The sequence below is a fragment of the Saitoella complicata genome, assembly GCF_001661265.1.
Source record: "Saitoella complicata NRRL Y-17804 unplaced genomic scaffold SAICOscaffold_10, whole genome shotgun sequence".
NCBI lineage: Eukaryota > Fungi > Ascomycota > Saitoellomycetes > Saitoellales > Saitoellaceae > Saitoella > Saitoella complicata.
The window spans coordinates 412019-436870 of record NW_017567001.1 but is presented as its reverse complement, the minus strand read 5'-3'; the positions used below and the strand labels follow the sequence as shown (position 1 = coordinate 436870).

Here is a 24852-nt window from a genome sequence, read left to right as displayed (position 1 = left end):
CGGCATGAAACATATATGCCTAATAGAAACGAACTCTTATTATTCCTTGGCCAATCTCTTACAACTATCCTCGACATTGCCATTTGCAACAACCCTGAACCAAGGCAGGATATGAAGATATCCCTCTCTATTATTGTATTCGAATACGAAAATACTAGAATCCAATCCCAAATGTCGCTAGCCTCTATGATCATCTCCGTCCCGCACAGCAAGACAACCCCCATTCCCTCCCTACCCTCCCCTACACACCCTCCTCACCATCAACCCACCCCCTCCCAACCGTCCTAACAATCTGCATCCTAACCAACGCAACAACATCCTCCGCCTTCCTCATCCCCCCCGCAACTCCCCCTCTCCAATCCCCACTCTCCCATCCTCTCTTACCTACGGCAGCTCTCGCATTATCCAGCGCCTCCTGCAACAACCGCACACCCTCCTCCCTCGTCTCATTCTGCGTAGAGACATCAAAATACTCCTCCACGACCGCTGCGACCTCGAATAAATCCCTCAAGGCGAAACATCTGGGTAGGGTGGTATCCAACAACGGTAATAGTTCCGCGATCAGGAGGGGGAGGTAGTGTCGAGGTGTCTCTGGCGCGCGGAGGATACTCGTCAAATGTGCCGCAGCTCCAATTCGTCCGTCTTGACCTTCGCGTAGATATTGGTAGTACGCGTGTAGCGTCGCATATGGCGCGATCAACGTCGCGAGCTGGGGACTGTTCTTCCCAGGTTCCGACAAGATATCTTCGAGTATCGGGTCTTGGGTTGGTGATGGTCTCTTCCCCTGCAACAACGCTTTCTCAAACAGCATCCATGCGATACGGTCGATATGCGCCACGTTCTCGACTTTATCGAATACTTTCAAGGCTTCTCCAACCTTGCCTTGACTCTCCAATATTCTGGCCCAGTTCGTGCTAACTTCCACTGCTTCCGCATCGAGACCGAGCTCGGTGCATACCTCCACGACCCTCATAGCCTTCTTCTCCGACGTGAGTGGTACCCGTGGCAAAGCCTGAGCCATACGTTCCATGCCAGTGTCACCAGCCGCACGCCAATACGCAACAGCATGTTCCCAATTATCCTCCGAACCAGCCATGACCCGCTCTCCAAATTCCAACAAGAACCATTGTCGCACATCTGCTCCCTGCATGACCTCATCCTCAAACTTCTCCAACAAATCCGCTTTCTCCATTAAATCACCGAGATGTGCCGACAATCCCAGCTCGGCTCCAAGGACGTGGCATTTAACGAGTGCGCCGTAAACGTCGCCTTGACATACCTTGTCAAAGATGACTTCGCTGTCTAGGGTAGAATCGATACTGAACCCCTCAACATTCGCCATCTCCCAAAACCTCTTGACTTGATCCGACGTCGCAGTCTTAACCGGATCATACAACAGCGCAAGTGCACAAACCGCCTCCGGAAGGGTCTCGGCGACACTAAAGATGGCATCTTTGTCACCCTTTAACAACTCCATCAACTGACGGAAAGCAGCAGACACGTTTTGATTCGTGACCTGTTTCTGAATGGCTGTAGTGGTGTTAATCACACGTCCGCGCCACGCTCTCCATTTCCCGTCGAACTCTCTCTGATCCTGTGCGCCCTTCCCCGTGCGTCGAGGGGCGTCACGCAACAACTCCGATACCGCATCCGCCGCCTTCTGTCCGCTTGGATCTTGTTGCGCCAACCCACCATAGCTCAAACACTCAGCTGCTTGCGAGAACAACCCCCTAGTCGTCGCCGTATAGATGTAATTCCAGAACTCGGGGTGCGCGGCGGGTGGTCGGTATGTCATGATATCCTGTCCATCTTCGGTCGCCGGTTTCGGATCGTACGAGTTTAGCCAGTTCATCAGACTCTCTGCCACGCCGCCATTCTCAGGGAAGTACACCGCTTCGAAGAGCAGCCAGATGGAGCGACAATCAAGAGCCAGTTCGCTGGCCGGTGATCCTTGTGCGAGGCGTTTTCCCATGGCAAAAAGGGTATCGCGGTAAAGTCTGGAGAAGCGCGGGATCGACACGCGGGAGGTATGTGCGGGTGTATTGGGTGTTGAGAAGGACGGAAGATGTGCGAAATCCTGAGTGAACTCCTTTTGTATATCGGCGAAAATGTGGGCGAATTGTAGGATGTACTACATTTCACGATGGTTTAGTCCAATTGACACGAGAAGCGGGCGGTTGGCTGAATACCTTCGCAACGTCCGGATCCATCCCCAATCCAGGTAGCCCAGTCCCGTATACCCTCGTCTCCTGCTCAGTGATCCGCACGTCCGTAGTTTCCTTTCCATTTGTATCAATCCACGCTACGCCCTCAGCAAGCAACGGATGCACAATGGCCTTCAGCGTCCGTCGTTTCTGCCACGTCTTCAAACTGCCTGCCTTGATGGGGGCCCGGGGTAAAGTCGCGTCCGGAGAATCATCGAGATCGAAATCAATGGTCATTGCGCTGTCATCAGGGTCCTCAAGACCGAATTTGAAGGGAGCCATGGTGATCTCAGTTGAGCGGTCCCCAGGGTTCCTCTTGGTGTAGTGTTTGTACCCCTACCGACACCCGCAGCTCAGTGCAGATACGCCGGATTTCTGGGCCCCGCAAGAAATATCTAGTGTACGTGCGATGAAGGGCTTTCGAAAATACCTATCCGCGACCTCGCCTTCACGTCAGCAAGTAAGCGAGTTCTTGCAATGGTCCTAGGAACGCCAGGATTGCGAGGTGTCGGCCGTCTTGTTGCGCAGCCTAAGCTTTCTTCAGCGAGGCCGGTGATCCCTGCTTTGAGCTGTTGCGCAAACGTCAGGCCTGTGCGCTCTAATCATCAGTCAGCGCCACATGAAAGACCGCGACCGCCCGGTAGAGGATTCAAAGGACGGGCACGGGTGCGCCCTTCGGGTGGCATTGACTGGTCCACAGCTTCTAACCTGCCCGAGGTTGCGGAAGGTGCGTTTTCCCGCGAACTCGAGCGTTTCCGGGATTATGTCACGAGCAATGAAGTTCATCAATATGAGAAATTATATCTTAAACTTCATGATGTCGGTCTTCTCCGGGCTGGGGACATCGCCCGAATGTGCAGGGCAATGCAGCATATCCCGATTTCTGAAATGCCTCTTGAGCTCCTTGAGATACTTGTCAATGATATCGTGGAGAAAATAGTCCCGTCTGGGTCAATGGTATTTGTGCACTTGATGAGTATCTTCACAAAACTCGGACTTTCAGCACAAGCTTCGCAGATTTGGGAATACGCAAGAGCGCTGCCCAATCCACCGCGGGAATTCGAATCTGAACCTCCCGGCGTAGACATAGCCGGATATGTTGATTCTAAAGTTTATGGAGCAGCACTCATTCACTTTCGCGACAAATCTATAGAGGAAGTTAACGCACTGATCGATGAAGTCCACACAAGAAAACTACCACCAACTGCATTGTTTTACTCGGGCGTGGTTTCGGCGAAAATTCGTTATGGTCAACACGTCGAAGCCATGGATACTTTGACCCTCCTTATCGAGGAATATGCCGGCGACCGTGGTGCACTGTCACCCATCCCTTTCGAGCACATGCTTTCTTTCTATCTACAGCCGGAACGTGTCGGGGAAGCTTCCTCTGTGGACGCAGCCTGGGTTGTGTGGAAGAAAGCTGCTCAGGTCAATATTTCTCTGCGTCCGCCACTCATTACCACACTTCTGGTGGCTGTTCGTGATTTACCCGCGCCATCCGATACCACAGAGATGGCAGCCGCCGAACGGAAAGTGAAGATGTTCATGGAAATCATTGACACCAACGCTCGTCTTGCCTCTCACCCGGTCCCTGTGCAGCATATCTCGATAGTCATTCATAGCCTTTTCACTTTGATGCATCTCAGTCCGGAACACATTGGATGGATGATCAAGGGGCTTGTTCAGACGCTCAGAGAAACTAAACTCTTGAACTACCACCTGTACGCCATTCTCATACAGGGATATGTAAAAGACAGCGGAGATTATACGAAGGGATTCGATCTACTAAAGGACATGGCAGATGATGGTCTCGACCCTAGTCACCCCCAAATATACAAGGCTCTTCTCTGGAGTTTTCAGTGGGATGATAGAGTTCCGTGGAAGACCATTGGAGAGTGCTGGGCCGTTCTTGAAGAACGCCGAGAAGGCCTTGTAGACGTGAAGGACTTTCTTGCTCTTCGCACGGCAGTGTTCAAAAAGGCAGACTCCGAGCACATACTGCCAAGGGTTCTTAGCCGGATTCGTCAGGCGTATAAGAAGGCTTCAGGTCCGATACCCGAATGGATCCCTGAATGGGAGAATAAACTCGCTGAGAAAGCAAACGAGGACGTGGAGCACGCACTGCGAAAGTATCTTGGACGGATTCGTAAGGCGTATGAGAAGCCTAACTCGGGTAAGATACCCGAGTGGATTACTGAATGGGAAAAGAGACTCGCTGAGAAAGAAAGCGAGGACGTGAAATTGTCCGGGTCGTCCAAAGATGTTGCAGCTGATCATGATCAGGCTTCGGTTCACGCGCAGCAACAATCGCAAGATGCGAATGCTGATGAAACGCCGAAAACAATAGTTCAGTGAATAAAATATATTCATGGCAAACAACACATCTGCTTGCACAAAGATATGCGTTCCCACATTGCTGAATATACCTAAATAAAGCAGAACAACGGCTAACGACCAGCGTTGACCATCTTTCTCCTCACCATCCCGCCATCCTATGCACGAAATGAGAGACTTAAAAGTGCTCCTTCCAAAATGGAAAAACAACCTCCTCGCTGCTTGCTTTCTTTGCCTCCTCCTTCAGCGTCTTCCCAAGAGGCCCGGGTCCGCAAAAGTAAACACCGACTTCTGTCTTCAAGCTTCCCTCCCGCCCGGGGAGGTAAGTGCCCCTCTCGATGCCTTCCCTCATGCCCAAGAAAATCGAACTCCAATTCGGACGCCCGAAGCGCGTACGAGCGCGAAGGCGCGTGAGGGGATCAGTCTGCGCGCCCGCAGAATTGATCATGATGTTCGCAGCCGTGTCCGTGTCAAGACGCTGTGTCAGGTAGATGTGTATATTAAGCTGAAGATCTTCAATCTCTCCCAAGTCCCGTTCAAGCGCAGACAAGAGAACCTGGAACCATTCGAACGAGGCGATATCTCTGCAAATCCAGACGAACTCGATGCGGCGAAGAGGAGAGGCTTTGGAACGGCGGCCTTGCATGTAAAGACGGCGGTTGTGCCAGATGTTCTTGAGGACGGAGGCCCAGGGAGTTACGCCGATACCTGCGCCGACCAGGACCGCAATCTCCTTCGTCTCGACATCTTCAGCCGGTGCACCAAAGGGACCGTCAACCATGATTTTTGGCAATGCACGACCGTTCTGTAAGGCCATCTCGACACCATCGGATATTCCTAGCGTTTTCTCGTCGATACCGAGCAGCGAACCAAGACTGCGTGTCCAATCACCAACTTGACGAACATGAACGCTCACGTATGGATCCGCAGGTGCAGACGTGATCGTAAAGGGATGCCATTGGTGCTTGCTCACCGCCGGAACGTTAAGGAAAAGCCATTGTCCAGAAGTATAGTTGAAGCTGGGTTTGACGAACTGCAACTCGATCACGCCTTGGGGGTGCATGACGACTTTCGAGATATTCGTCGGTTTACGCGAACGCACAACCCGAGCGAGACGTTCAAGAAGATAGAATCCGAATCCCCAGAGTGTAAACCGCCAGCCCTCATATCCGAGACAGTGATTCCAGAAGTTCTTGCCGGCGAAGGGAGAGAAAGGTTGAGCTGTATCGCGGACGAAGCAGCCTGTCGCATGGGTATACAGTGCAAGCAGGAAGATAAACGCCAGGTGATGCGTGTACCAAAAAGCCTCGAAACACTGCTTTCGAATGGAGTGATGGGCGGTTGTGTACATCAAGACCATGCAGAGCAACATGACGTGTCCGGTAATGCCTCCGGCTTCCGTGTAGTGAATCTGCCAGGCCTTGACCGGGCGAATCTGTGTCTTCTCGACATTGTAAAAGTTGACGTAGTGAGCTGTGGTGTGAACGATGGCCCAGACCACAATCTGATAGGCAACCTGACGGTGAAACCAGAGGTTCTCATCCAGAGGGAGCCATTTAGCTTTTGGTCTGACCCAGCGAACGAGAGTGCGGCAGACGGGAAGCAGAATGAGAGCCCCGTCGTAGGCGAGACAAAGGCCTGCTCCACGAGAAGACCAGACAGAGAACTTGAGTGTGTTCAGACCGGCGAGACGGGTGTTCGTGGCCTGTGCCCACCAGCCATATGCGAAGAGCCCGATATGGGAGCCGTACCAGAAGAAGTAAAACAAGATGGAACGGATTGTGAACTTCATGATGAACCGACCAGCGGTAGAAGGAAAGAAAGTCGAGCCGGCGACGAAGTGAAGAGGAGGTAGGAGAAGGGTGGTAATGGACCAGCGACTACCTCGAAGTTTGCGTTTGGGTGGCTCCGACAACTGGACGGAGGAGGCCTTTATGTAAGCTCACCCATGGCCACCTAAGACGTTGCCTTGCATTCCTCGAGTATGGATCTCGGATATTTTGCACACAGCAGTATACGAGGCCTGCAAGCTTGCGCGGCGCCCGACGCAAGGTCGAGGACGGAACGCGTGTCGTGAAACCCCGGGGCTTAACCCAAGCACTGCGGCGAAATATAATCAGTCGTCGTCCTGCTGGTCAGTCCAACAGTCCAACATCCATCGTACTCTTGACTCTCCAAGCGCTGGTCGCACTTCATTCACTTCTCAGGACTTCGCTGGTACGAAGTTCGCACGACTCTCTCTGGCCTTCCCTCGGTCTTTTTTCGTCAATCCTCGACCTTACGTCGTGTTACGTCGTCTGATAAACTTCGTCGACTTTCTCTACTTTATCAACTAAGGACCATGGGGAATCTCATCAAGACTGACCTTGCCCGTCTCATCACTCTCACGGCTGCGGTTTACCAAGTGTGGGCGGCACTGTGGGGTTACGCTTACCCAAAGGCTTTCTTTGACATGCTTACGCCGTACGTGATCTACTACCTGAGCTGTCCGTTCCGTGCTAATAAGCCTCCAGTATTTTCGACCTGGCCGTCAAGCCCATTCCAGTACTCCAAACAATCAACTTCATCCTCGGACTAGCGACCATCGCCGTGGAATACCCGAACCGTCATGACCTAAACTCGGCCGCTTGGTCATCCTTGTCGCCTTACTGGCCCAGGTCCATGATTGCGAAAGCTGTTGCGTACATGTTGTTCGTCTTGCCCTGCATCTTGATGTATCAAACAACCAATCCGGCGATATATTACTTTATTGCTGCGAGTGTTTGGGCTTGGGGATGGGCTAGCGGAGAGGAAGGGTTGCTTGCAAGGGATGTCATGAAAGGAGAGAAGGGCGGTGAGAAGGCTTAGAAGAGTTGTGGATGTGAGGGACGTCGGTTTAGAGCATGCTGGTCATGTTCGCGGGATCTCGCGTGCGACTTTGTCCTTCATTTGATGTACTGGTGCAATATGACTTTCTTTGAATCATGCAATCGTTTTTATTCAGATGAACTGACGAAGTATCAAGCACCCGAACCGTGTAACGCTTGCGCCATTTGACCCACATAGGTAGCGGACGAAGGGTTATGCGTCAGAACCAAGCAACTTCCCCGCCGCGTTTTTGTCATCGTTGCGTACTGCTGCTTCACTCTCTGATTCTGATATTTACGACCGTACTTCCAATGAAAAGGTTCATTTCTGTCATCCACCTACCAGGAGATGAGTGTATGGTTCAAGTTGCGTTGCTCGTCCGCGATCATTTCACATGCGGCGGGGTTTGCCTGAGATTGATTGTAAACTACATCCGTGACCACTCTCGAATTGGGTATTACACGGGCTCACCTGAGGGCTTGTGAAGATTTCAGATAAGAATAAAACGTAACATTATTCACAGTATCTCCACCGTCCATGACTAAAAGAACGTAAAACACCCGCCGAGAAAGGCAAAACATAACTCCAGGAACACCAATATCCCTTCCCTCCATCCAACGGTTTCCCCCAGAAAACTCAAACCAAAAAGTCCACCCTGTAGATCCACTCGAAATTCTCCATACCTTCTCTCAGAGCGGTTCACTCCCCGTCCTCGCCAACTCATGCTTCTCCCTCCTCCCAACACTACTCAACGTAGCAACACTCCCCTCACTAACTCCCCTAATCAACTCCTTCGGAATCCCCAACCCACTCCCCCCCAACCCCTCAAATTGCGGCAAATAATCCAACTGCGGACTCCCCAACTTCATCTCCTGCGCCTTCTTCAACGGCACAAGCGGCGTAGTACAAGACGAAATAACCGGAACCGTGGTATCGTTCACAATCGTCGCTTTCATCAACGCTCCAACCCATTTCTTCATTTCCTCGCGGTTATCGACGGCGAGGAAGTGAACTTTGGGCGGTGTGAACGTCAGGGCGGCTTTAGCTGCTCCAGGCGCCGGCGGCACGACCTTGAAACAGAACTTGCCGCCTCCAACGACGAGGATATCGTCCACCGCACTCTGTACTCGATGACTCTTGATATCGATCAACCCTTTCTCCTTCGTATCCTTGTCAGAATAATAATACGCCAACCTCGTCCCCTTCAAACAGAAATACCTCGCCTTCCACACTCCGTGTTTCCCACGTTTCTTCATCCACCCACAACAATCACTACTCACACTCGCCTTCGCAGCACTGAGCTCAATCAAGCCCTTATCGAGTCCCGTCAACGTATTCTTCCGGACCTGAGTTGGGCGCATCGCGTTCTGACTCTTCGCCTTTCTGAGCGCGTTGGCAGCTGCCGCATTCGTACTCGCATCAATCGTCTTCGACCTCGCATGCCCAGCCCCAGCAAACTTCGCCGGACTACGTGACCTCGTTCGCGGAGACTTGGGTGGTGGCGGAGGCGGCATAGAATTATCCTCCTCACTCTCCCTTGGAGTAGCTTCCGCCAAATCTAACAATGTCGGAGGCTTGATCGTTCCCAAACTACTCTGCTGCCTCCAGTGCGCAAGCGCCCTGCCATCTGGCGTCCGCAATGTCTCTCCACTCATCGTCCGTAAATGCCCCTCGGCTTCTTCTTCCTCGATCAACGTACTCTTCCGCCATACCTGCGACATGGAGACACTCTTCCTGTGTAAGCCCCTCACAGCATTCAGTGTCGGGTTTTTCGTAGGACTGGGCGGCATGACGCTTCCGAGCTCGGGGGTGTTTGGGATAGATCCACCAAACCCAGAATCACCAGCGCTCAACGTCGGCTTCCGACCAGGCGACAATGCCATACTCTGCGGTCGCGGTGGGGCATCATAGGTACTGAACCTCGGACTCTTATCCGTAAATGTCGAAAACCTAGGTGAACGCGCCGCAAACGACGGGATCGTCGGTGACTCCCGAAAATTAAGCGAAGGCGAATGCGGCAAGACCGGGGAACTGTTCGTAAAATGTGTCGCAGCAGGCGATGCCGGCACGGGAGACTCAGTCCGAAACGGCAGCGTAGGCGACCTGACAATATCCCCACTTCCAGACCCTGTACTCCCAGTCCCAGAAGTCGATGGCCGTGTCATCTCGGCCACATCCAACATACTCAACCGACTCGCGCTCCTCATCTCCACAAGGGGCGGCTGCAAACTCTCCTGGCTCGCCCCACCAATCCCGAGCACATCCAACTCCGCTTCCATTCCATTTCTCATCATCAACCTCTCAATCGCCCTTAATATCTCGAATCTCTTCCCAAAACTCCGAATCCCCAATTCATCCCTCAATGACCCCGAATCAAGCTCCAACAGGATCTCACCGGAGATATCGTTATCCAAAAAAGCTGCGGCGACGTCGTCTTCGAACCCGGCAGCCGCGATCCATTCCGCTACGCTCTCCGGCGACCAAGAGCGAACGTCGTCTTCAAAGTCGTTGTGAGGGAGGAATACGCCAGGCGATGACCGTCCGCTCAATTCCTCGATTGCAGAGTCAATTTCAGTCATAGTAAAGCCAACAGCAGCCTCACTACTCGTCCTCTCCACCGACGGCCTGTCCGCACTCCCACTCGCCGAGCTCGCACTCCGACTATCGACTAATGTCTCCTCCTCCCTACTCCCACCAGCACTCCCTCCACTTGCGCTCGCCACACTTGCCGGAACAGTATAAACAACCGGGAACAACCCCGTCTCACCCCTCTCATTCACCCCCATCCACCACCCATCTCCGAAACCCTCATCATTCTTGATAACCTTCACGCGCTCCCCTGCTCTCAGTGGTAACTCATCAGCCGTAGTACCGGGGAAGTCATAAGTTGCGATTCGCGTCGCCATCGTGTCTGTTCTCGCTCTCTAGTCGCTGTCGTGGTCGACGCCGTAAGTTGGGGTTGGTTGTTGTTGAGTCCTTGCGTGTGGAGCGCCCGGGGCCCAGAAAGTGCAGCCACGGCCGCGCCGTCAAAGTCGAACTTGGAACGTTGGAAGAGGCGACCAACTGACCGGTCAAGGAAGCATATGGGCACGACTTGAGCAGTCGAAGGCAATGGACGACTTGTGGAAGTACGATGCTGCGCGGAATGAGGACGCTGTAGAGTACACTGTCTTCATGGTTGGCAATGGTGTGACCAGTAAGGAGGTACGCGAAGCAAAGCTCAACGAGGCGAAGCAAGCTGCAGTCGCTATGAGGGATGAGCCTTGGTTGAAGGATTACATCTGGCAAAAGGAGGAGTTTGGACTGGAGCTGACTACAAGTCATGGTGAACCCTGCCTGAAAGGCTCCACGAAGTTCGGTGAATGCATTGATGACGAATGGCTCATTGTCTACATCCTACACCAGCTCAGTATGAGGTTTGACGACATCGGCATACAGGTGACTGATACAGATGGAGAGTTTCTATTGATTGAAGCTGCTCACGTCCTTCCTCGATGGCTGAACCCTGACAATGCGGACAATCGAGTATGGCTGCGACAAGGCGACGTTGTCATCATCCCCCCTGAGCAGGCTCAGAAAAGTATTGATGATGAAGAGTTAAGCCAGGTGAAAGCCCTGAGTGTGCTCCGGAATGCATCAGCAACATTGCTTGTGGACAAGAAGATCACCAAGGAGGCCCTCAGCCGCACAAAAGACTACCCAGCCGAAGCCCGCGACCACCTCCACCGAGCACGAATCACAGTACCAAGAAGCCTCGCGCAAATCCTCCACACAAATCCAAAACTCATCGCACCTGCAATCGATGCTTTCTACACCCGCGACGCTGTCTCACTTGCAGCATGTTCACGCATGACATTGTTTTCACCAGATGATAGTGTCATTATTACGGCAAGATTCACAAAGACACTTTATGCCCAAATCAGAGGACAGAGATTTGATCCACCCAGACCATTTGTGAACGCGGGTGTTATGCCCAGGCCAGGAAGACCTGGATATGAGGAGGCTGAGACAGGAATGAAGGTCGCGTGCGGATTTGAGATGATGTGTGCTGGGGCCGTCGTGGACCAACGCGGAGATGAGATCAATGTTGAGGAGTACGACTTTGCAAGTGATCCCAAGTGGGCGAAGTTCATTGATCAGCTGAAAGGTCAAGGATTCTTCCGAGATGAGATGGTGGGGTCGGCGGGATGGAAGAAGGTTGAGAAGACGGCGAAGGAGGCATTTGTGAAGGTCAAGACAGCTGAGCGGCAAGATGCCACGTCCCCTGTTGGACAGGTGTTGCGGATATTGAAGGAAACTCCATTACCCTCTGATGAGGATCTTGAAAAGTGGGATACAGAAGCGGATGATGACAAGTGGATGGAGGTGGATCAGGATGACTTGGAGAAACTCTTGGATGAGCGGAGAGGTGCTGCGACAGCGTATACAGACGAGGAAGGAGAAGATGATGAACAAGAGTCACGAACCGCAAGAAAATTGCGGGAGATGGTGGATAAATTCGGCAATTTCTTGAACAATGAGAATGCTGGGTTTGAAGGCGCAGAGTTTGAAGATGACTTCTTCGATGAGGATTTTGATGAAGAAGATGAGGATGCGGATGATTTTGATGCAGCAGATGGTGATGTGGAGTTCAATGAGGAAGACTTCATGAAGATGTTGACTGAAACACTGGATCTTGCGAAACTGCCCGGTTTCACACCAGCATCCAATGTCGCCCAAAAAGCGGAAGGGGACGGAAAGGCAGATAAGGGGAAGGGTAAAGCTAGGTTTGAGGAGGTTGATGACAAGGAGGAGAAGTCCCTGCAGGATGTCATGGATGCCATGGACGCTGAGCTTGCCGGCACGAGCATCGGTCAGACCTTTGCCACAGAGGAAGATGAAGATGACCGCGAGCTTGACATTGACTTCAACCTTGCGAAGAACATGTTGGAAAGTTTCAAAAGTCAGGGTGGACTGGCAGGACCAGGAGGGAATTTGCTTGCGAGGATGGGGATAAGTCTGCCGAATGACGAAGGCAGCAGTAGTAGCACCTAGAATGATCGATCCATCTTCTCTCTTTCCCCCAAACCCGATCAATCTCTTCTTTATGTCTGTCGTGTTGTTCAAATCTTGGGGTGACGTCCTGCCGCATTCCCCCGCGGCCAGACTTGGCGTAATTGCAATTGAGGTGACTTGCTGCCGACGACGCGGGAAATAAGGTTACCCATACAGCTGGGCTTCAATACTACAAATCCCGACCCGCACGGACAGTTTCGGTTAGGGAAACGGCTGTCCTTATCTAATACGGACGTGTCAACTTTGTCGTTTCTCAATCTCCGTTTCTTGGCACGCTATAAGCTTCAGGGTCTCCTCTGCAGCACGTTGTACACCGGTACCTCAAGACGCACGGTCGATTGAGAAGGCAGTTTGAAGAACAGTCTCTACTATTACTATTACTACTACTGCGACTGCGACTGCGACTGCGACGACAATGGTGGACGCAAACGCTACAATGTGGGGCATTCCCCTCAAATACATATCCCTCGTCACCGTTCGTCTCCTTCCTCCCTCCCTCCCCATCCCTCTCCTCCCATGTCCAATCACTAACCTCCAACCCTCCACAGCTCACCGTCCAGAACTCCGCCCTCATCCTCGTAATGCACTACTCCCGCATCATGCCAACCTCAACCACCACCCCCAACGCTCCCCGCTACTTCACCTCCACCGCAGTCTTCCTCAACGAAGTAATCAAACTCTTCATCTGTGCCGCTATCGCATTGCGTGACGGGAAGAGACGGGATGGTGCGAGTTTTTCGTTGCGTGCGTTTGGGAAGGAGGTTTTTGGGGGGGATGCTTGGAAGTTGATGATCCCGGCTGCGTTGTATACGTTGCAGAATAACCTACAGTGCGTTCCTTATCCCCTTTGCTATGCTCATGGTTGATCGAGGTACAGAGTGCTGATATGGAGAGCACAGATATGTTGCGGTGTCGAATTTGGACGCAGCAAGCTTTCAAGTAACCTACCAGCTAAAAATCCTCACAACAGCACTCTTTTCCGTCACGATGCTCCACCGCTCTCTCTCCCTCCTCAAATGGATCTCACTCATCCTCCTCACGGCCGGTGTCGCAATCGTACAACTCCCCACCTCCACCACCACCTCCTCCCCCGCCGCCTCCCACACCACAACAGACATGAAGCCAACCCTGGGCCTCTTCGCCGTGTTAGTCGCATGTCTAATCTCCGGCCTCGCAGGCGTCTACTTCGAAAAAGTCCTCAAAGGCACTTCCGCAACCCTCTGGGTCCGAAACGTCCAGCTTTCGTGTTTCTCACTCGTCCCGGCGATCATTGGAATGGTGTCCAAAGATGGTGTACAGATTCGGGATTTGGGGTTCTTTTGGGGGTATAATCCGGTTGTGTGGGGTGCGATTATCTTGCAGGCGGCTGGGGGGATTGTGGTTGCGTTGTGTGTTGCGTATGCGGATAACATCATGGTACTTGCTCCCCTCTCCTCCCCTACCCTTCCCACCCTTCGTTATTTTCCTCGTACTGACTTCAGGCGATAGAAAAACTTCGCGACCTCCGTCTCTATTTTGATTTCGTTCATCGCATCCGTTTACCTCTTCTCTTTCGTCATCACGATGAACTTCGTGATCGGGTGTAGTGTGGTGTTGTTTGCTACGTACCTTTATACGAAGCCGGACGCACCAAAGAAGGACGGGTATTTGCCTGCACCGGCACATGCGCCCCATGAGAATGGGAAGAAGGATGAGAGGCAGGCCTAGGCAGATCGTAGGGATGAGGATGTGCGATGAATGACAGCTTGTGGTGATGTTTCGTGTGGACACTCGACATGATATATGATAGATGGGGAACGGGACGATTCTTGGCCCTTTGCGCGATTTTTCGTTTGATAAATTACGTCTGCGACGGATTATAATTCATTCAATGGCTTCGATCCTTGACGGTCTTCTACCGATACATTTTCTGAGCCCATGCAAGATCCTCCCTCCATATCATACATCTCGAATCGAGAGCCGTCTACATGCCAGAGTTGAACTTGCCACCCTTCTCGAACGGCGCCTCTTTCCGGGCCTCATCGAGCATAACGTCAATTTTCTTCTCCTTCAAGGCTTTCTGTACGTCATTGTCAGCACTCGGTCCTCCTTCTCTCACGCTGACGCAACACTTACCATAACACAGGCTTTATAGTCAACGAACGTGTCCTCGCACTCATTCACTGTCGCAACTCCCTTCAAGAACCTGTGCTCATCAGATCAATTCCTGTCCAAATGACAACCGGGAAAAGAGACGACGTACTTGTTCGCATACCAGTCGTTGAAGCACGAGTCGTACTTCTGCTTCAGTTCGGTACAATCGGGTCCTACGCTTGCCGACATTGTTCGTTGTTGTTCGTGATTGAATAAATGGAAGATTCGGTTTGGAGGTTACGTCGAGGACGATCCCGATATTGCATGAACCTGCATGGAGGTACGTCGTACGTAAACACCGCGATGAACTGAACGACGAAGTAAATACCATACATTTACACCGGCGAGATGTCAGATCTACTACGGAATGTATGCTGCTCTGACGTGAAGAGATGAATTGGATGAAAGGGTCCTAATGCAATGAGCAGGCCGCGGCACAGAAGCCCCGAGCGATCCCGACGATCCAGAGAGCGATGGTGAAGCGGCCAGCGGAGGATGTGGAGGTCGTGTCTGTCGGAAGTCCTGGATATCCAAGCGATCCTGGCACACCAAAGAAGAAGTCCAAGAAGGCTCAGCCAATTGTATACTCGCAGCCTGCGGATACGGGGAGCGGGAATCATTTGTTGACGCAGGTCAAGTATGCGGAGGATAAGTTGAAGGTATCATAACGTCCGTCAACATTACGTTTATGCCTGGCTGACAGGATGGTACAGGAAAAAGGCGCTCCGATGAAATCCCTTGATTTATTCTCCTACCTCAACATCCCCCTCAACTCAAGCACCCACAGAACCTTAACCCGCCTCTTCTCCCTGTCCTCTGCCTCCTCCTCAACCTCCGTCAAAATCCGCTATGATCCAGCCTCAGATACATACTCCTACGCCCCTGAACACCCTGTGTACGATGTTCCCTCCCTTGTCCAATTCCTCCGCCAGAGGGCAGAGACGACGATGAAAGGCATGTCCATAAAAGATCTGAAGGAATCCTGGTCAGATGTCGTTGCAGGCTGCGAACAAGCCGAACATGAAGGCAAAATTCTCGTCCTCCGTGCCCAAAACGCCGAGAAGACCCTACGCATGACCTGGGCCAACACCGGTGGGGAACTGGGTGGAATTGACGACGAATTCAAGAACATGTGGAATTCCCTCAGACTACCGCCTGAAGCTGATGTACCTGCCGAGTTGGAGAAGTTTGGATTGAAGCCTACAAGTGTGGATCCTAGTACGGTGAAGGTGAAGGCGGTTGTGGATGACAAGGTGAAGAGGCCGAAGAGGAGGAGGGGAAAGGAGACTAATACACATATGGCGGGTATTCTGAAGGATTATCAGGGATTCAAGGGGCAGAGCACATGAGATGGTTTACATTGGAGTGCGGAAACAGTGAACCGTGAGCATCGAGCGGTGAGGAGCCTTACGGGCTGAGGGCATTACACGTCGCATGATCGAGCTTCTAGCCTACATATTTCGCCGCACATAGCGTAGTATGCGGTAGATCTCGCTACCTCCAGTATGAGGTGGACGCTGAGAATTGATATCTTTAGAATTTCCAGGATCGACAACCCGCCTTGCACGTGATCCCGCAAGACGTCTTGCGTATCTTGTAAAAGGCGATTCGTAATCTGAACGTAAAACAGTAGTTTCTCAATGACTTTCCCATTCACAAATCTTCATTCCATTGTCTTCGTCGGTCGCCACCTGCAGTTTGGTTTCTTCGTTCGTCGTCACGCTCGCTCCGAAAAATCAACAACACAAACGCAAGAGGACGCAGACTCCCTTCGTCAATTCCCACATCACACACATAATAACAATGGCCGAGAACGTTCCTACCTTCAAGCTCGGTATGTCTTTCCTCGACCTTTCTCCTTGATCAATTGGAGCGAGGTTGCTATGTTGTCGTGAGCGGCGGCTGACGTTTGTTTTGCAGTTTTGGTCGGTGACGGTGGTACGGGTAAGACTACCTTCGTCAAGCGTCACTTGACTGGTGAGTTCGAGAAGAAGTATATCGGTAAGTCTTTTCCACGAGAACTGGGGTGTTTGGGACGGTGTGTTGCTTTGTTGCGAGTGGAACGCCGTCCAGAAGCGTTTGGGCCATTGAGCGTGACAGGACGACGGTTTACACCCGCATTCACGTCCGACACTCCCTCTTCTCTTCTTTTACCAATGTGATTATCCTAACATTTCGTCATAGCCACCCTCGGTGTTGAGGTCCACCCTATCCACTTCCACACCAACTTCGGTCAGATCTGCTTCAACACCTGGGATACCGCCGGTCAGGAGAAGTTCGGTGGTCTCCGTGACGGTTACTACATCCAGGGACAGTGCGCCATCATCATGTTCGACGTCACCTCCCGTATCACCTACAAGAACGTACCAAACTGGCACCGTGACCTCGTCCGTGTCTGCGAGAACATTCCCATCGTTCTCTGCGGTAACAAGGTCGACGTCAAGGAGCGCAAGGTCAAGGCCAAGACCATTACCTTCCACCGCAAGAAGAACCTTCAGTACTACGATATCTCCGCCAAGTCTAACTACAACTTCGAGAAGCCTTTCTTGTGGTTGGCGCGTAAGTTGGTCGGAAACCAGTCTTTGGAGTTCGTTGCCTCCCCTGCGCTTGCGCCTCCGGAGGTTCAGGTCGATGCTGCGCTCGTTGCGCAGTACGAGCAGGAGATGGCTCAGGCCGCGGCTATGCCTTTGCCTGATGAGGATGATGCTGACCTCTAAATGTGGGGTTAAAGTTCGCTTAGGAAAGATAGGGGTGCTATACTAATATCGGTGCGGGTGGTATTGATAAAATGGATTGGATTGGAATTTTGCATTACTTGAATGTGTGGGCCATGTTCTCGTCCTTCGAATGATGTGCTGTGATGTGCTGTTGACTTCTAGATCCCCATTACATTATGTGTATTGCAGTATACCGACCCTAAGACCCTTGATATGACAAACAAGAACTCCGTACACATGTACGCCCCGAAGAAATAGATATGCAGAAACAACCCCCGTTATCGATGCCGATTTCGATCTATCGCAGCTTCACTCAGCCATTCTCGCAGCATTACGCGGTGCCCCAAACCCTGGCCTCACCCTCCGCACCGCCAGTAGCCCATACCTTCCCTTCCTTGTCACCAGCTAAGCAGTTGACGAACCCAATTTGCGCGTCGTCAAGTACCCTGACACACCGTCCCTCCTGCTCCAGATCCCAGACTCTCACGCTCCGATCATCACTGGCACTCAGCAAATACCGACCAGACGGATGCCACGAAACCGCTCGTACCCAATTGTCGTGCCCATTCAGGGTGAGGACGGGGATGTTAGTGGAAGTAGTGATGGTGATGGAGCGGTCTCGAGATGCAGAAGCAAGGAATGTTGTAGGCGTCGATTTCGGGATCTTGGCGAGTGTGTGCAGATACGAGGACGCCGTAGCTGGCGCGTATGCCACAGCTTCGATAACGTGGGAATGCCGACCCACGAGTTCAGATTTGGGGGTGCTGTCAGTGGATCCGATATCGATGATGCGGGCCATTTGATCGTTCCCTGCTACAGCAACGAGGTTGCTCCACGCTGCGCCGGCGGTGGTGGGTGGTGTTGAAGGCGAGATAGACCGGATCCACTCGTTTCCGCCGCCGATGATGATAGTCTTGAGACAAAAACCTGTGGCGGTATCCCATACCCTGACTGTCGTGTCTCTGCCTCCGCTTATTGCTCGTCCGTCGTTACCCGGTAGGAACTTGACAGCATGTACTGAGTGCTCGTGCCCGACCAGTGTCCGTACACACGCCCATCCATTACCCTTCCCTTCGTCTTCCCAGACCTTCACAAGCGTATCTGCACCAGCACTGATAGCTCTCTTTCCGTCTTCTGACCAGTCAACTGCTAGGACGGATTTTGTATGTCCACGCAAGGTTTGCTCCAGAGATCCAGCATCGTGGTCCCAGAGTTTGACAGTGGTGTCGTCTGAGGCGGTAAGCAGAAGAGTGTATTTCGGATGGAATGCGCACGAGTTTATTTGATCGCGGTGCGATGTTAATGTATGCCGCAGTGTTGAAGTTCGAGGCAGGGAATTGGTGGTAGCTGTCGTCGTGTCGTTCGGGCCTGGTGATGATGTGGTGGATTTCAGGTCGAGTGAGAGCGAGTTAAGCTTCCCTTCCAGCTCCATGTTCTGTATGTATACATTAGCATATATCAGGCATCAAGGTTACGAAACAAGTGACCTTCTTCTGTAATCGCACGACGCTGCTCCATTTCCTCTCCAATAGCCCCACATACTTCTTGTCGTCCTCTGCCCCAGCGTCCAGACCACCCTTTTCTTGTAGGTCGTCTCGTAGTGCAGTATATGCTCGCTCAAATCCATGCGATTGGAGGTACGCCAGCAGTGACAGGTGGAGATCTGTCCGTTGCTTTGGGCCGAGGACGGATGGTGGTGGGTTGTATGCGGCTGCTGAGCCGTTTGTCGCCATGAAGAACGGTTCCGCTGGCTATAGGAGGATTCTAAGAGACCGAGAGAACGCAATTGAGATTGACGATCGAGAATTGGAGAAGTTGTTGGACGGAGCGGCTGGGAGTATACGACCGACCACCGGCATGCAGTGCCTACGTACAGCGCAGGAGGAGGCAGGTAAAGGCCATGAATGAAGCAAGGAAATTCGTTTACTATCTTAAACATGCCTTAAAAAACAGGTTGATGTGTCTTCGATTCTATTGCTCCGAGGAAACGTGTTGTCCTTCGTACACTCATGTGCCTGATGGTTGCTGGGCCAGCGCTCGATTCAAAACAAAGTACGATCACCCAAACATCAGATCACCATCAGCACCGTAAGGGCATCAGGAGCTCAGCAACTTCGACAATTACTTCTGATCAGTCATAATAGCCATGAACGAGTTTCCGGACGGCGGTGCGCCTCCTCAAGAGGACTTCTCCTCCATTCCGCTCCCCCAGCGTCTCACGCATACGTCCTGGAAGGTCCGCTCAGAGGCTTACGAAGAGGCTACGAACGCATTTTCGAAGACTGCAGATGAAACGGACCCCATTTTCAGGGAATTCAGAGATGACGGGATGTGGAAGAAGGTAGTGGGAGATAGTAATGTCGTCGCAATGGAGAAGGGTATCGCGTGTACGAAGGCATACGTGGAGTTTGGCGGTGCGCAATGCGCGAATAGGTATGCTTTTATCGCCGGGTTGGCACACGGCATGTGGCTTCGGCTATGTATGCTCGTTGTCTACCCGCAATCGCATCGCACGGTCGCTGACATGTACGCAGAACACGTCCCGTTGTCCTCCCAACCTTAATCGAGAAGGCCCTTCCATCGACGCGTCCCGGCACGAAAGCGCTCGCTAAAGACCTTCTGCTTCTTTACGCCTCGTACCTCGACAACCCTCCATCGGCTCAGCCAATTCTCGATGACTTTATCCCCTTCCTCTCTCACAAACTCCCAAAACTTGTCGCAGCAGCAACAGCGGCACTCAGAGAACTTGTACATGCATACGGTGTCAAGGTCGTACCACCAAAGCCTGTGTTGGCAGTCCTGCCGAAGTTGTTCGGTCACACTGATAAGAATGTCAGAGCAGAGGCGCAAGCATTGACAGTGGAGTTGTGGAAATACTTGGGCGAGGCACTGAGACCCGCGCTTTCCGACCTGAAGCCGGTACAATTGAAGGAACTTGATGCATTGTTCAACGCGGATGAAGCAGGCAAAGCGAAGCCAGAAAGATACCTGAAGTGTCAGGATCCTGAACTGCTAGGTGGAGGAGACGCGGGTGGTGATGAAAACCATGACGGCGCCGAGGAAGAGGCAGGTGAAGAAATGGACGCATTCGACCTTTCCGAGCCCGCAGACGTGCTGAAGAAGTGCCCTCAGGCACCGCTGATGGAGGCATTGGGAAGTTCTAAGTGGAAGGATAGGAAGGAAGCTTTGGATGATTTCTTGATCGCGGTGTCGGTACCACGTATTCAGGATGACAACGATCTGAACGATATTGTTGCGCAGCTTGCCAGGATTTGTCAGAAGGACGCAAACGTTGCTGTCGTTACGCTCGCTGCGCAGTGTCTGACTGCATTAGCTAAGGGTTTGCGAAGTGCGTTTGTAAGGTGGAGGAGTGAGGTTGTCTCCTGCGTGATGGAGAGGTTGAAGGAACGTAAGGCGTCCGTGGTTGAGGCGTTATCTGGAGCGATGGATGCCGTCTTCGAGGCCTGTGGACTTGCGGACGTTCTGGAGAACATCACGGAGACTGGTCTGAAGCACAAGAACCCGCAAGTCAAGTCCGAGTCACTCAAGTTTCTCGTACGGTGCTTGCGAACCACCCCGGTCGTTCCTTCCAAGGGTGAGCAGAAGTCCATCGCGGAAGAGTCCGTGAAGTTGCTCGGTGACTCTTTCGAACCTGTTCGTACCTCCGCTGCCGAGGCATTGGGTACGTTGATGAAGATCATTGGTGAACGCGCGATGAACCCTTACCTTGAGGGGGTGGACGACAAGGCCCGTAAAGCTAAGATTCAGGAGTTCTTCGAGAAGGCGGAGGTTAAGGCGAAGCCCGAGAAGCCGAAGCCTGTCGCGAAGGCACCTGCAGGTGCAACGAAGAGGCCTTTATCCAAGGGACCCCCGGCAAAGCCCGGCTTGGTCAAGAAGCCCATGGTTAAGCGTGCGCCTAGTCCGGAGCCTGAGCCGGAGGAGGAGAAGAAGCCATTGGCGGCGAAGCCAACTGCGAGAAGACCTCCTGGTGCTACTGGTGCCACTGGCGCAAGCAGACTGACGAAGCCTGGACTGGCGAGGCCAAGCAGTGTTGCGCGTCCACCGTCAAGCCCAGAGAGGAGTCGCCCTGCATCCGCGTTCGAGGAGAGGGAAGAAGAATACTCCGCTCCCCCTGCGGAGAAGCCACGGTTGGGTGTTGGTCGTGGTTTGACCTCACGCTCCCTTGTTCGTGAACCTGCGCCTTCTGCCGCTCCTTCCTATGGTGGTGCTGGTGGCATTGACCCCGCCGAGAAGGCCGCGTTGGAGGATGAACTGCGCGTCATGAAGCGTGAGATGGATATCTTGCGTGACAAGAACGCCGAGCTGGCTGATGCCGAAATTAGGGAGAAGCTGAATGTGAAGACGGTTACCACTCAGCTGACCCGTGCTCGTGCTGATCTCGAAGGTGCCAGGGAGGAGTTGGCCCGTTCCCAGCGTGAGATGGAGACTTTGAGGAAGAACCCGCCACGGACCGCCATGCCCGCCGGTACCGATACGGAGGATGGCTATGATGGGTGGAAGGATCGCGCAGAACGTGCAGAGAGGTTGATCAGCGAATACGATGTCATGGATGAGAACCGCAAAGCTCGCATCGCCGATCTGGAGGACGAGAACAGAATGCTGAGGGAGAATGTCGGTGATGAAGACGCGACGAGATTGGAGCGAATGGAAATGAGGTGGAAGGAGCTCGAGAGGCAAAATGAGAGCTTGTTGAGGCAATTGCAGGATGCGAACATGGCGCTTCGGGAACGGAGACGAGTTGCCTTGGGAACTGGTGGTGGATTTGGTGCGAGGAGGGAGATTCCTGCACCAAGAGAGCCCGCCAGCTCGAGGATGGAACCGACCAGGTCTGCCGAGCCCACTATGGCACCGCCGAGCTCGGTCAAGAGAACGAGTTATTTGCGCACCGGTATCCCCGGAAGCCCAACGCCGTCAAGCTCTTCATTCACTCCCATTCATCACAGTAATGGCCTCGGCTATGGTCGTACCCAAAGTTCCTCAAGCCTTGCTTCGTCCGAAGACAAGGAAAACGGATGTGAGAGAGACTCTAAGTCTGAGCTGCCACCACCATCGATCACTCGTTTGGGATCTGGAGCAAGCTCAGCCGCGGGTTCGTACACCAGTCGTTATGCCGCTTCGTCTGGGCTAAGATCACCAACCAAACCCGCGACCTCTTCGATGAGCTCAGGTACCTCTTCTGCTCCCCCAACGACCACTCCTGCTACAGGTACAGGCCCCGCAAGCAAACCTATCGAGAGCTGGAAGAGGGCCGCTGAGGTCACTGCACAGCTCAAGCAGAGGATCGAGCAGATGAAGAGGGCAGAGCTGAACACCAACCGTGGGATGTAAAACAGGAGTGAGGAGTGAGAGGGGTGTCTTTGGGTTTTCAAGTTTGGGTTTTACGCATTTGTTATTCCTTGTATATCCGACAGTGTAGGAGTCTCGGGAAGAGCGTATGTTGTTTTAGACGGTAAACTTAGTAATGGTAATCTTGATAGCCGCGGTAACTTCTGTGCTAATATTTCATCCTGTGTGCTCGAGTCTGGGTACAAGGTAGGTATCCATACTTCGTATAACACATGCGGCGCGGGAAGAACAGATGCATGCGAGCCTCATTTTCGGACGAGCAGAGAAACATCACAAATCATGTTCTCTCCTTGACCTTGACCCATAACCCACCCCTCATGGGATGAGTTAGACTCTTTTCGTAGCCCACGTCAGCACTTCCAACCCTTTCGAATTCAAACCCGCTCGTCATCGGCAACAACATCCTCAAAGCCTCCTGCTCTGCAAACACCTTCCCAAGGCACTGACGAGGTCCCGCATGAAATGCAATAGACTGGTACGGGGAAATGGCCTTTAACTTGCTCGTCTCCGGTTCGAGCCAGCGTGTAGGTTTGAACTCGAGAGCGTCGTCGCCCCAGATATCCGTTTGGCGACCCATAGCCCACGGAATCCACATGACACTATCACCGGCTTTGACGAGGACGTTCTGGACGCCGCATGGGACGATGTCATCTTTGAGTGCGAGTTTCCTGTTCCTGGGCACACTGGGCCGCAAGCGGAGGGTTTCATAAAGGGTTGCGTAAGCGTAGGTGTGTTGGCGGATTGTGTCGTACGTGACAGGGGAGGGAAGGGAAGCAGTCTCCTTGTTGAGCAGGAGCAAGTGGACACTCCAAGTGAGGACGTTGGCGGTGGTGTCCCTGCCGGCGAGAATGAAGTTCAGCATGATATCGCGGAGCTCTTTCTCGTTCAAGGCGTTGCCCTCTTCATCGCGATATTCCATGAAGAGGTCCATGAGGTCCTTAGTGCCCGCTTTCGGCGGTGTATCGTACTTCGGTTGGTTCTTCTTCTCATTGATGATGGAATACGTCATTTCGTCAATCACCTTGCACATCTTCTCGAACTTGCGACCGCGAGAAGTAAAGCGTTCCCAGTACTTCCAGTAAGGTTTCGTAAAATGACCACCGCAAGTCTCCTGAGCATAATCAAAAGCTTCAGAGAATTCCACTGGTTTCTCCAGATCATCGAGGAGATGGAGGTCCTTCGAAAATGCAATTAAGCTGAAGGAGTTCAATGTGAAGCGATAGAATAGTGCTTGCAAGTCTAAAGGAACGTCAGGGTTGGTATGCGCGTGCTGTCGAAGGATATCAATGACTCGGTTCGTCTCTGATTCAAAGACTTGTGCAATAACAGTCTTGAACGCCCTTGCTGTGAAAATATAACTGGCAACCTTCCTCTGCGTCTTCCACGCGTGTCCGTCGACATTGAAAATACCATCGCCTAAAAGGGCCTTCAAATTGGAGTTGAAGACACAACCTTTCTCGTAGTTCTCAAAGTTCGTTTTCAGTATATGTTCGACGGAGTCTGGAGAACAGAGGAAGATCGTACGACCCACACCAGGCATTGTGAGGCTGAAGAACTTCCCGTACTTCCCGAACCATGCAAGGTCAAGCTCGAGAATGCGATGAGCACGGACAGCTGGAAGAACTTGCAAAAGGTTCCCAAGGAAAGGCAAGCCACGCGGACCGGGGAGGTCAGGTCTTGCCCTGGTACCGATAGCCCGGTCAGGATAGAGGAGGTACAGAATGAGGAATACGACGACAACAGTCAAGCCGAACATCTGTAGACGCAGTAAGCATTGCGAGTACTTGACGAAAGGGTGATAACAGAGTTTATATACTCCAACGATTTATTTCATATGAAAAATATCGTGAAGGAGCCCTTTGCTTCCAATCTTGCGGTGCCGCAATTAACCTCGAGCTCGGGACCGGACGTCGGCGATCATGAATTCGAAGCTTAAGCCCGAACGAGGAATATGACCCGAGCCGCCCCGTCCTTCAAATTTAAACCTCTTGAGTGACCTCAAAAAAGAATAACTCAAAATCGAGCAGTTAACTATGGCTATACCCTCTTTATGGGATTTCTTCCTCCAGGGAAACAAGCCGTTTCTCACGTTCGGAACCAAAGCGCTAGTTTAGGCGGTACTTGAACGAGGTCGGTCGATGTCAACAGGTTAGGCCCAAGAACACGTACCCAATCACAGACCATGTATTAATACA

General features: G+C 52.4%; 14 protein-coding genes across 14 annotated transcripts; 7 read left to right on the top strand and 7 right to left on the bottom strand.

Annotated features, from left to right (window-relative positions):
- Positions 1 to 44: 44 nt before the first annotated feature.
- SAICODRAFT_18996 (uncharacterized protein) lies at positions 45 to 2520 on the bottom strand. The gene is made up of 2 exons (XM_019166043.1): positions 2190 to 2520; positions 45 to 2131 (listed from the first exon to the last, which is right to left on the bottom strand). The coding sequence occupies exons 1-2, from the start codon at positions 2484 to 2486 to the stop codon at positions 242 to 244; spliced, it is 2187 nt and encodes a 728-aa protein (XP_019024633.1). The 5' UTR covers positions 2487 to 2520; the 3' UTR covers positions 45 to 241.
- A 950-nt stretch (positions 2521 to 3470) lies between these two features.
- Positions 3471 to 4559, top strand: SAICODRAFT_7223 (uncharacterized protein; the record flags this gene model as incomplete). The annotated part of the gene is made up of 1 exon (XM_019170745.1): positions 3471 to 4559. The coding sequence occupies one exon, from the start codon at positions 3471 to 3473 to the stop codon at positions 4557 to 4559; it is 1089 nt and encodes a 362-aa protein (XP_019024632.1).
- Positions 4560 to 4716: 157 nt separating this feature from the next.
- On the bottom strand, positions 4717 to 6417 carry SAICODRAFT_65528 (uncharacterized protein; the record flags this gene model as incomplete). Its single annotated transcript, XM_019170155.1, has 1 exon — positions 4717 to 6417. The coding sequence occupies exon 1, from the start codon at positions 6328 to 6330 to the stop codon at positions 4717 to 4719; it is 1614 nt and encodes a 537-aa protein (XP_019024631.1). The 5' UTR covers positions 6331 to 6417.
- Positions 6418 to 6741: 324 nt separating this feature from the next.
- On the top strand, positions 6742 to 7126 carry SAICODRAFT_79848 (uncharacterized protein; the record flags this gene model as incomplete). The annotated part of the gene is made up of 2 exons (XM_019171174.1): positions 6742 to 7001; positions 7052 to 7126. Coding segments are annotated over exons 1-2 (195 nt in total), but the record flags the coding sequence as incomplete, so codon positions are not given.
- A 1131-nt stretch (positions 7127 to 8257) lies between these two features.
- On the bottom strand, positions 8258 to 8662 carry SAICODRAFT_48820 (PH domain-like protein; the record flags this gene model as incomplete). The annotated part of the gene is made up of 1 exon (XM_019168943.1): positions 8258 to 8662. A coding segment is annotated over one exon (405 nt), but the record flags the coding sequence as incomplete, so codon positions are not given.
- Positions 8663 to 9679: 1017 nt separating this feature from the next.
- On the bottom strand, positions 9680 to 9964 carry SAICODRAFT_56525 (uncharacterized protein; the record flags this gene model as incomplete). The annotated part of the gene is made up of 1 exon (XM_019169457.1): positions 9680 to 9964. A coding segment is annotated over one exon (285 nt), but the record flags the coding sequence as incomplete, so codon positions are not given.
- Positions 9965 to 10429: 465 nt separating this feature from the next.
- SAICODRAFT_71074 (SGT1-domain-containing protein) lies at positions 10430 to 12419 on the top strand (the record flags this gene model as incomplete). The annotated part of the gene is made up of 1 exon (XM_019170642.1): positions 10430 to 12419. The coding sequence occupies exon 1, from the start codon at positions 10497 to 10499 to the stop codon at positions 12417 to 12419; it is 1923 nt and encodes a 640-aa protein (XP_019024627.1). The 5' UTR covers positions 10430 to 10496.
- A 457-nt stretch (positions 12420 to 12876) lies between these two features.
- Positions 12877 to 14147, top strand: SAICODRAFT_56323 (UDP-galactose transporter Gms1; the record flags this gene model as incomplete). Its single annotated transcript, XM_019169437.1, has 4 exons — positions 12877 to 12915; positions 12989 to 13269; positions 13340 to 13856; positions 13929 to 14147. The coding sequence occupies 4 exons, from the start codon at positions 12877 to 12879 to the stop codon at positions 14145 to 14147; spliced, it is 1056 nt and encodes a 351-aa protein (XP_019024626.1).
- Positions 14148 to 14403: 256 nt separating this feature from the next.
- Positions 14404 to 14781, bottom strand: SAICODRAFT_92066 (mitochondrial distribution and morphology protein 35; the record flags this gene model as incomplete). The annotated part of the gene is made up of 3 exons (XM_019171787.1): positions 14683 to 14781; positions 14552 to 14625; positions 14404 to 14495 (listed from the first exon to the last, which is right to left on the bottom strand). The coding sequence occupies exons 1-3, from the start codon at positions 14760 to 14762 to the stop codon at positions 14404 to 14406; spliced, it is 246 nt and encodes an 81-aa protein (XP_019024625.1). The 5' UTR covers positions 14763 to 14781.
- A 265-nt stretch (positions 14782 to 15046) lies between these two features.
- On the top strand, positions 15047 to 15922 carry SAICODRAFT_25163 (transcription initiation factor IIE, beta subunit; the record flags this gene model as incomplete). Its single annotated transcript, XM_019166830.1, has 2 exons — positions 15047 to 15232; positions 15287 to 15922. 2 exons carry the CDS (start codon positions 15047 to 15049, stop codon positions 15920 to 15922), a joined length of 822 nt encoding a protein of 273 aa, XP_019024624.1.
- A 402-nt stretch (positions 15923 to 16324) lies between these two features.
- On the top strand, positions 16325 to 17290 carry SAICODRAFT_71071 (ras-domain-containing protein; the record flags this gene model as incomplete). Its single annotated transcript, XM_019170641.1, has 3 exons — positions 16325 to 16407; positions 16494 to 16574; positions 16758 to 17290. The coding sequence occupies exons 1-3, from the start codon at positions 16377 to 16379 to the stop codon at positions 17288 to 17290; spliced, it is 645 nt and encodes a 214-aa protein (XP_019024623.1). The 5' UTR covers positions 16325 to 16376.
- Positions 17291 to 17517: 227 nt separating this feature from the next.
- Positions 17518 to 19114, bottom strand: SAICODRAFT_71070 (dynein regulator). Its single transcript, XM_019170640.1, has 2 exons — positions 18778 to 19114; positions 17518 to 18725 (listed from the first exon to the last, which is right to left on the bottom strand). The coding sequence occupies exons 1-2, from the start codon at positions 19021 to 19023 to the stop codon at positions 17622 to 17624; spliced, it is 1350 nt and encodes a 449-aa protein (XP_019024622.1). The 5' UTR covers positions 19024 to 19114; the 3' UTR covers positions 17518 to 17621.
- A 237-nt stretch (positions 19115 to 19351) lies between these two features.
- Positions 19352 to 22737, top strand: SAICODRAFT_71069 (ARM repeat-containing protein). Its single transcript, XM_019170639.1, has 3 exons — positions 19352 to 19723; positions 19825 to 22404; positions 22518 to 22737. The coding sequence occupies exons 1-3, from the start codon at positions 19437 to 19439 to the stop codon at positions 22564 to 22566; spliced, it is 2916 nt and encodes a 971-aa protein (XP_019024621.1). The 5' UTR covers positions 19352 to 19436; the 3' UTR covers positions 22567 to 22737.
- Positions 22705 to 24403, bottom strand: SAICODRAFT_30183 (putative P450 oxidoreductase). The gene has a single exon (XM_019167613.1). It carries the CDS (start codon positions 24195 to 24197, stop codon positions 22935 to 22937), a length of 1263 nt encoding a protein of 420 aa, XP_019024620.1. The 5' UTR covers positions 24198 to 24403; the 3' UTR covers positions 22705 to 22934.
- Between the last annotated feature and the right edge of the window lie 449 nt (positions 24404 to 24852).